The sequence below is a fragment of the Salmo salar genome, chromosome ssa20 (assembly GCF_905237065.1).
Source record: "Salmo salar chromosome ssa20, Ssal_v3.1, whole genome shotgun sequence".
In the NCBI taxonomy this organism is placed as follows: Eukaryota; Metazoa; Chordata; class Actinopteri; order Salmoniformes; family Salmonidae; genus Salmo; species Salmo salar.
In genome coordinates, this window is record NC_059461.1 from 2,558,914 (window position 1) to 2,569,267 (window position 10,354).

Sequence of the window (10,354 nt, forward strand, 5' to 3'; positions counted from 1 at the left end):
AACTGTGACTGGTCCTGGCACACCCCAAAAAAAGTGTTTAGGGAAGCCAGCTTGGATTTGGCTTCACACTAATCACATCAAAAGCCAAACATAATTTACAGAAATAATTTGAATTGTTGCATCTCCTTGTGTTGTTGTCCTCTGGTGGCTAGCTAACTAGCAAGCAAAAAATGTGCCCTTTCCTAAATTAGCCATGGATGGAGATAGGGATTTGGACTGGTGGTTTTACATAATTCTCCATACTGGCCAATTATAACAGCGATTCTGATCCAACCATAAATTCATACATTGTGCCCCTTGCCTGAGAGGATGGAAGTTCAATATGTAGCTAGATATAGTAGGCGAATATTAACTAGCTGGCTCATTGTTGCCCATGAAAGGAAATTAGGCTAGCGAGCAAGCATTTTAGCCAGGTAGCCTAGGACAGTCATAGACCGTTTTGGCAACATGAAAGAGAGGATGGCATTGGCGTTTCTCTACAAGTAGGGTTAGTCAAGATGTTTTTTTTCTACTTGCAAGATCCTTGCCATCATCTTATTCTACATGGACAGAATATGTGTTTATGAGTTGTGAGTACCCCTACCATCTCTGCCTAGGATGTGCATAATACTAAAATGTACAAAATTATATTTGATTCCTGGAGATAATATCCAATGCTTATTTGTATGACTTATTCAAAACTGCCGATAAATGGCTGCAGAAATACATAGCCTCATAATTCATTTTCAAAGACAGTAGCCATATCAGATTTTAAATATGTGATAACACTGGCAAAATTGGGAAGAAGTGGAATAATAAAATAATTGTGGGGAATAACAGTAGAGTTCTTGCAGACAAGCACAGTAATTACCCTCTATTTTAGCCCATTGATATGAATAAGATTTGTTCCACTGATCAGACTAGATAAAGTAAATACAATCTTCTGAAGACAAGATAACATAAATCTGCCCCTTCACCCCAACCAAATTATGTTTATAATCCCCCCTCTAGAATAAAACGTACACTTTTGGGATCACAATCTGTTTGACAAAACTATTTTCATAGTTAAAAATTAGATACCGCTACTGTCAAACCGTCAGTTTGAGGCATACGTTCGATAAATCCAATGTATGTACCACACAGAACGCACTGCGAGGCAAACCCAGCGTTTAATTGGAAATTAATGTACTTCTGGTGCATTTACGATCGTTGTGATTGAGGGGTAACATGCAATGAAATCCGACTCACATGAAATCCTTCCGAGGCGTAACTGCTTTTAGAACGTCTATTACAATTATATTGTTATATCGATCAAGTTCACTTGTGGCTGTGCCAGAGACAGTTAAATTAAAGTCAACGAACTACTAAGTAGACCAGAACCAGCTGCTATTGGATTGGTGTGTGTGGGAGACACCAAGTTAATTAGACCGGAACTAACTATTGTTTCCAATGGTAAACGGCCTGAGTGAACTAATCTTAACTGATCCACCATCGTTGGCTGTGCTCAGCAACTCCACGAATGCAGTTTTCTTTAAGGATTCCACAAACCCAGGCCATGTCAAGTTATCATGGTGTAAAAAAAGAAAAAATGTATTACATTTTTTTATTTGGTACAAAATATTAAACAAAGTTATTTATAAAACCAACATATTGAGCTCACATAGCTGCAAGGGCCGAGCATTGAGGATATACTACATGCCAAATTCAATGAGAAGGGAAATATATTTTACACTCCATTGACAGTCTCTTTAGTTGCCTTACTGAATCAGTCCTCTGGTTTATAAATGGTCTAAACATTAGAGGCTTAAATTAAGATTTCACCTAAATTGGCAGATGTCAGGTCTAGGGGTGTGTGTTCGTGTGCTTAAGACAGTCTATCCTGCAAATGGGTTGGCATGAAGAGTCACGTCCTTTATACGAGTCTCAGTCAGCGGCCGGAATGACTTTTCATTGACAGGGAGCTTCTCCAGTTCATCCAGTGTTTCCAAGCCATCTATTATTCTGCTTATCGAAAGAAAATAAACAGGGGGGGGGAGTATTGTAGCATTGCATTAGTTCACAATAAATGTTGGCGTTAACACAAACCACATAATATGCACAGTCAAGAGAATGTGTCCTTAGGTCAAAATAACAGATTGAAGTCATGATCTGCTAGCAATCACTTATAACCACATTAAATACTGACACTGTTTGTATGTCATTGGGGATCCAAATAAACAACAGCAGATTGTGGCTGAAGCCATTCTTGCTAATCCTCTTAGTTGGCTAACTTCAGACAACCACATTAAGTGCTGAAACAACGACCTACTTTCCAAACACGGTGTACTTCATGTCCAGATGGGGCTGCTTGGCATAGGTGAAGAAGAACTGGGAGGCATTAGTGTTGGGGCCGTTGTTCGCCATAGAAACCACGCCACGCACATTATGCTGCACGGAAATAAATGAAAAAAGGTCAGATAATATATACCCAGAATTGTTGCTACCTGTCCCATTGAGGTACTCACTTTTAGGTGTTCACTCAACTCATCTTCAAATTTCCGTCCCCAAATACTCGTCCCTCCTTTTCCAGTGCCTTCCAAGATTAAAAAAGTAATGCATGTTGTCAAGAGAGAGGCAGATAGTTTGTTTTCTGATCATGTAAAGAAAATGATTCCATGGGTTTGGAGTGGCATGCTGACAATTGGTATCTGATAAAGTAATTGACTTGTACATTGGGCTATTGGTCCTTTAAAAAAAAAAAAAATTGCCAGTACAAAAACAAGAAGCCTTCCAACACGATAATGCAGTTCTGATGAAGCTACCTGTGGGGTCGCCGGTCTGAACCATGAAGCCTTTGATGTTCCTGTGGAATATGCAGCCATTGTAGAACCCACCTGCACACAGGGCTAGGAAATTCTGTCAACACAAACAGAAAGTTCCGATTAGAGCAATCTATTGGTTACAGCCAACTGTAATGACATGCTAGTGTAGAGCAGTGTTGTTCAATCCTGGTCCTAGAGACCCAAAGGATGTAAAGCAGGGATGTTGATTGGGTATGCTAGTTCAACATCAAATGTAAAATAGGCTACTACAACCATTCCAATCCCGATTAAAAGGCAAGTGCAGTATAAAGGGGTTAGCTTAAGGACCATGCCAGTGGCTCAAAGCGGGCGGGAAGGCTACTTGCCCGGCTGGCTTTAGGACAAGCACGTCAACTCAATTGCAGTGAATAGCATGACATTTCCACTCAAAACAGTGCAGAGGTGGAAGATGGCTGTAGTAGATGGATATGGCTAGGTAACTACTGTTTGACTTGACAAGTGTGTTTAATCCCGGTGCTGAACTAGTGCGTATTAGCAAATTGCTGTATGACATGCGTTTGTAGAATATTAAGTCCTCTACCGACAGAGGTGACTAATCCAGGGATAGTATTGAGGTAGAACAAAGACCGGTGGGACACCAGGATCAGAGCAAACGCACAAACACAATGTATGACTCACCTCACATGATTTCGGGGCACGTTCACAGAACAGCTCGATTTTTAAATCCCCAAGGTCTGTGTGCAGTGTCACTGCCTGTAAAAGGGATTTGAAAATAATAATTAAATATTGCCCAAAAGGCACAAAGTTGTGAATTGTTTTCTTCATTAAATATACTGAACTAAAATAAATGCAAAATATAAATGCAACAAGTCAAGTTGTCACAACACAATGCCAAAGGTGTCTAAAGTTGAGGGAGTGTGCAATTGGTATGCTGACTGCAATAATGTCCACCATAGCCATTGCCAGAGAACTTAAAGTTTATTTCTCTAGCATAAGCCGCCTCCAATGTTGTTTTAGAGAATTTGGCAGTACGTCCAACCAGCCTCGACCACATGTAACCACGCCAGCCCACGACCTTCACCTCAGGCTTCTTCACCTGTGGGATCGTCTGAGACCAGCCTCCCAGACAGCTAATGAAACCGCTTGTCGTCCTCACCAGGGTCATGAGTTGACTGCAGTTCGGCGTCGTAACTGACTTCAGTGGGAAAATGCTCACCTTCGATGGCCACTGGCATGCTGGAGAAGTGTACTCTTCATGGATGAATCCCGGTTTCAACTGAACCAGACAGATGGCAGAAAGCTTAGCTTGTATGGCGTCGTGTGGGCGAGCGGTTTGCTGATGTAAACGTTGTGAACAGAGTGCCCCATGGTGGAGGTGGGGTTATGGTAAGGGCAAGCATAAGCTACGGACAACGAACACTAACATTTTGTCAAAGGCAATTTGAATGCAGACACCGTGACAAGATCCTGAGGCCCATTGTCGTGCCATTCACCTGTCGCCATCACCTCATCTTTCAGCATAAGGCCCCATGTCGCAAGTATCTGTATACAATTCCTGGAAGTTGAAAATGTCCGTCCGTTCTTCCATGGCCTGCATACCATTGAGTATGTTTGGGATACTCGATCGACAGCATGTTCCAATTCCCGCCAATATCCAGAAACTTCACGCAGCCATTGCAGAGGAGTGGGACAACATTCCATAATCAACAGCCTGATCCACTCTGTGCTGGAGAGGTGTTGCGCTGCATGCAACAAATGGTCACACCAGATACTGACTGGCTTTCTGATATGTATTCCCAGTCATGTGATATCCAAAGATCAGGGCCTAATGAATGTATTTCAATTGACTGATTTCCTTATACGAACTGTAACTTACCATTATTGAAATATTTGTTTAATTAATCCTTAATATCTACGTATTAAGAATTGCATGCAATTATTTGTTCACAAGAAGTTGACTAAATAGCTAGGTAGATTGTATTGGCAGGGAGTGGAAATTGGCATTGAAGCAGACGCGTAAACTAATGTGTTGCTCCCTAAGCTTACAGCTGCAAAATATTTACTTCAAACAAAGATGACTGTGTTCAGTGATAACAGGCGTTGTATTACATGTTATGTGCATTTCGTCAAAGATTATACATGAAACATGCGTGGTAAGATTGAATATTCTCACCATTTTCTTAACGCCGGAAGGTGAGATGGTGCATCAGACAAATAGATTCGACTAGCGTTATACACTGAACACACAAAGGTTCCGCTGAGTCTATAGTTCGATTAGCCTACTTATTGGACGTTAAAATTACGAATTACCGTGGTGTTTTGTATTAGCCGAAAAATACAAGACCATGAATTTCAATCGCCCGTGCTTGATTACCGAATAATCTGAATACCCCACGAAACTATATGTAATACCCACAGTGGAAAGAAGTGAAATCACATATTTGTTGTTGCCGCCATAAAAATAGATAGAGGACCCCAAAGCAGGCTTTAGTGTCAATGGCGCTGCCCAAGATCTCATAGATTCCATAATTGGACAGATTCGACGTTGTGTCCTCTAATTATCTCTATGGTTGCCACCGGCCTCGATCAACTGATACAAATTTGATACCAATTACATACACGAAATCAACGTTGAAACGGATAGATTGGATTGGTTAATTTGGTGAAAATGGAAAACGTCATTACAGCAGGAATATTTAAAGGGAATACATTTTTTGGGCAACACACATTTATGGTTGAAGACGAAACCACTACAACCACTACCAGTAGCTAAGGGACAGTAACCTTTTTGGACCAGTGTTTCCCAAACTTGGTCCTGCTCCCCTGTGCACGTTTTGGTTTTTGCCATAGCACTACACAGCTGATTCAAAGAGTCAAAGCTTGATGATGAGTTTGTTATTGGAATCAGCTGTGTAGTGTATGGGGAAAAAAAAAACGTGCAACTGGGAGGCCCAAGGACTGAGTGCAAGGACAGCATCCCGGCGTTGCCTCTTCATTGTTGATGTTGAGACTGGTGTTTTGCGGGTACTATTTAATGAAGCTGCCAGTTGAGGACTTGTGAGGCGTCTGTTTCTCAAACTAGACACTCTAATGTACTTGTCCTCTTGCTCAGTTGTTCACCGGGGCCTCCCACTCCTCTTTCTATTCTGGTTAGGGCCAGTATGCGCTGTTCTGTGAAGGGAGTAGTACATAGCGTTGTACGAGATCTTCAGTTTCTTGGCAATTTCTCACATGGAATAGCCTTCATTTCTCAGAACAAGAATAGACTGACGGGTTTCAGAAGAAAGATCTTTGTTTCTGGCCATTTTGAGCCTGTAATCGAACCCACAAATGCTGACGCTCCAGATACTCAACTAGTCTAAAGAAGGCCAGTTTTATTGCTTCTTTAATCAGGACAACAGTTTTCAGCTGTGCTAACATAATTGCAAAAGGGTTTTCTAATGATCAATTAGCCTTTTAAAATGATAAACTTGGATTAGTTATACAACGTGCCATTGGAACACATGAGTGATGGTTGCTGATAATGGACCTCTATACGCCTATGTAGATATTTCATAAATCTGCCGTTTCAAGCTACAATAGTCATTTACAACACTAACAATGTCTACACTGTATTTCTGATCAATTTGATGTTATTTTAATGGACATAAAATGTGCTTTTGTTTCAAAAACAAGGACATTTCCAAGTGACCCCAAACTTTTGAATGGTAGTGTATGTACGGCAGGACCAAATCGGAATGATAGGTAGAAGCAAGCCCATGTAATGCTTTGTAGGTTAGCAGTAAAACCTTGAAATCAGCCCTAGCCTTAACAGGAAGCCAGTGTAGAGAGGCTAGCACTGAAGTAATATGATCCAAGTTTTTGGTTGTAGTCAAGATTCTAGCAGCTGTTTAGTACTAACTGAAGTTTATTTAGTGCTTTATCCAGGTAGCAGTAGTCTAGTCTAGAAGTGACAAAAGCATGGATACATTTTTCTGCATCATTTTTGGACAGAAATGTCCTGATTTTTGCAGTGTTACATAGATGGAAAAAAGCTGTCCTTGAAACAGTCTTGATATGTTCGTCAAAAGATAGATCAGGGTCCAGAGTAACACCGAGGTCCTTCACAGTTTTTTATTGAGACGACTATACAACCATCAAGAGTAATTGTCAGATCCAACAGAAGATCTCTTTGTTTCTTGGGACCTAGAGTTTAAAAGTAAAACATTTGCCGCCATCCACTTTCTTATGTTTGAAACACAGGCTTCCAGGGAGGGTAATTTTGGGACTTCACCATGTTTCATCGAAATGTACAGTTGTGTATCATCCGCATAGCTGGGAAAGTTAACATTATGCTTCCGAATGACATCACCAAGAGGTAAAATATATAATAAAAACAATAGTGGTCCTGAAACAGAACCTTGAAGAACACCAAAATGTACAGTTCATTTGGCAGAGGACAAACCATCCACAGGGACAAACTTCCAACAGATAAGATCTAAACCAGGCCAGAACTTGTCCTTGTAGACCAATTAGGGTTTCCAATCTCTCAAAAAGAATGTGGTGATCGATGTCAGCACTAAGGTCTAGGAGCACGAGGACAGATGTAGAGCCTTGGTCTGACGCCATTAAAAGGTAATTTACCACCTTCACGAGTGCAGTCTCAGTGCTATGATGGGGTCTAAAACCAGACTGAAGCGTTTCATATACATTGTTTGTCTTCAGGAAGCCAGTGAGTTGCTGCGCAACAGCTTTTTCATTTTTTTTGAGAGGAATGGGAGATTCGATATAGGCCAATAGCTTTTTATATTTTCTGAGTAAAGGTTTGGCTTTTTCAGCTTTATTATTTGTTTGGTACACATCCGGTGGATTGGGAGCCATTTTTTATGTTCAACATAGGAGGGCCAAGCACAGGAAGCAGCTCTTTCAGTAGTTTAGTTGGAATAGGGTCCAGCAGCTTGAAGGTTTAGAGGCCATGACTATTTTCATCACTTGAGTGTTTCCCTTGATCCTAGGTCCTGGCAGTGTTGTGCAGACTCTGGACAACTGAGCTATGCAAATGGGAGTGGGTCTAGGGTTTCTGGGATAATGATGTTGATGTGAGCCATGACCAGCCTTTCAAAGCACTTCATGGGTACAGACGTGAGTGCTACGGGTCGGTAGTCATTTATGCAGGTTACCTTAGTGTCCTTGGGCACAGATACTATGGTGGTCTGCTTAAAACATGTTGGTATTACAGACTTGGACATGGAGAAGTTGAAAATGTCAGTGAAGACACTTGCCAGTTGGTCAGCGCATGCTCACAGTACATGTCCTGGTAATCCATCTGGCCCTGCGGTCTTGTGAATGTTGGCCTTTTAAAAGGTCTTACTCACATCGGCTGTGGAGAGCGTAGTCACACAGTCGTCCAGAAAAGTTGGTGCTCTCATGCATGTTTCAGTGTTATTTGCCTCGAAGTGAGCATATAATTACTTTAGCTCCTCTGGTAGGCTCGTGTCACTGGGCAGCTCTTGACTGTGCTTCCCTTTGTTGTCTGTAATGGTTTGCAAGCCCTGCCACATTGGACGAGCGTCCAACGTCATCGATGCACTTATTGATGAAGCCAGTGACTGATTTGGTGTACTCCTCAATGCCAATGGAAGAATCCCGTAACATATAGCAAAACAGTCCTGTAGCTTAGCATCTGCTTCATCTGACCACTTTTTTATTGGCCGAGTCACTGGTGCTTCCTGCTTTCATTTTTGCTTGGAAGCAGGAATCAGGAGGATAGAATTATGGTCAGATTTGCCAAATGGAGAGTGAGGGAGAGCTTTGTACGTGTCTCTGTGTGTGGAGTAAAGGTGGTCTAGTTTTTTTCCCTCTGGTAGCACATTTAACATGCTGATAGAAATTTGGTAAAACGGATTTAAGTTTCCCTGCATTAGTCCCTGGCCACTAGGAGCGCCGCCTCTGGATGAGTGTTTTCCTGTTTGTTTATGGCGGAATACAGCTCATTGAGTGTGGTTTTAGTGCCAGCATTGGTCTGTGGTGGTATGTAGACAGCTACGAAAAAAACCAGATGAAAACTCTCTAGGTAGTGTGTTCTACAGCTTATCATGAGATACACTACCTCAAGCGAGCAAAACCTTGAGACTTCCTTAGATGTCGTGCACCAGCTGTTGTTTACAAATATACATTGTCCGTCCCCCTTATCTTACCAGACAGCGCTGTTCTATCCTGCCGATACAGTGTTTAACCAGCCAGCTGTATGTTGATAATGTCGTCCTTCAGCCACGATTCTGTGAAGCATAAGATATTACAGTTTTTAATGTCCTGTTGGTAATTTAATCTTCCTCGTAAGTCGTCGATTTTATTTCCCAATTGCATGCTAGCTAGTAGAACGGAAGGCAGTGGGGGTTTATTCGATCGCCTACGAATTCTCAGAATGCAGCCCGACTTCTGTCCTCTTTTTCTCCATCTTCTCTTCACGCAAATGACGGGGATTTGGGTCTGTTCCCGGGAAAGCAGTATGTCCTTCACATCGGGCTCATCGGACTCGTTAAAGGAAAAAAAAGCTTCTGCCAGTTCATGGTGAGTAATCAATGTCCAGAAGTTATTTTCGGTCATAAGCGATGGTAGCAGCAACATTACGTACAGAATAAGTAAAAAAATAAGTTACAAACAACAGAAAAAAACGTGGGAAAAAAACACATTCGGTTAGGAGCACGTAAAACGTCAGCCATCTTCTCCCGCGCCATGGTACTATCCTAGTCACCCGGTTGGAGTCATGTCCAACTGTGTCATCAGGAGTGATCAGCCAATCGCGAAGTAGAAAATTGATCACTTCAAAATGGAGATTGCCTCAGTGGCGCTGCCCATGCTGTCACAGATACTATAATGATACAAAGATGAGTCCTCTATCTATCTCTGTTACCCCCCTCATGCCCTGTTCAAAACAACTGGGAAATGGGAAATCTCAGACTTCCAACTTCAGTGCGTTCAAGACAACTAGGAATTCAGAACAAAAAACTCCAAGTCGGAAACACATTTTTCTAGAGCTCCCACTTTCCGACCTGAAAATCACTGACATGATTTGACCTCGTTTTCTTTCTGAGTTCCCAGTTGTCTTGAAAGCGCCATCACTACTGGTGTCCCTGAAGCTCGGCACCCTTTGGTTCTCTCTGTACACAAAGGTTTTGTTCCTCTGCTCATACATTGCTTACGCTTGGCAGATCTTACAATGCCTGGATAGGTATTTTACTACATCATATGTTGTAGCAGTCTGGTGCCCGACGGTTAATGCATGCAACGCCTGATGCCGAGTTCAAGACAACTTTGAACTCGTAAAACTCCTATTTTTTTACCGACTTGGAATCACATTGTAGAAGGATGAGCTCCGAGTTTCCCACTTGGAAAGAAGTACAATCAACTAATAGAAAGCTCTATGCAAAAAATGTATGCAAATGCTAACTCAGAGGTTCCAAGTTGTTTTGAAAGCACCAGGAGCTCTGAGCAGAGGAACACGACCATTGTCACCTGGTTCTGTCACATCCTTACATGACCTTTCTTACTACTGTTATGATGGAACTTTTTTTTTCTCATCTAGAGAAGGTCAA

The 10,354-nt window shown here is 41.8% G+C and overlaps 1 protein-coding gene across 2 annotated transcripts; it reads right to left on the minus strand.

The window, feature by feature from the left end:
- Window positions 1-1,568: 1,568 nt before the first annotated feature.
- Window positions 1,569-5,138, minus strand: ppil3 (peptidylprolyl isomerase (cyclophilin)-like 3). Of its 2 annotated transcripts, none has more exons than XM_014160009.2 (6): window positions 4,954-5,138; window positions 3,459-3,533; window positions 2,781-2,874; window positions 2,484-2,551; window positions 2,288-2,406; window positions 1,569-1,980 (listed from the first exon to the last, which is right to left on the minus strand). In XM_014160009.2, exons 1-6 carry the CDS (start codon window positions 4,954-4,956, stop codon window positions 1,854-1,856), a joined length of 486 nt encoding a protein of 161 aa, XP_014015484.1. In that variant the 5' UTR covers window positions 4,957-5,138; the 3' UTR covers window positions 1,569-1,853. The 2 variants fall into 2 exon arrangements, with proteins under 2 accessions (XP_014015484.1, XP_014015485.1); XM_014160010.2 differs by lacking the exon at window positions 4,954-5,138 and adding an exon at window positions 4,657-4,675.
- Window positions 5,139-10,354: the final 5,216 nt, after the last annotated feature.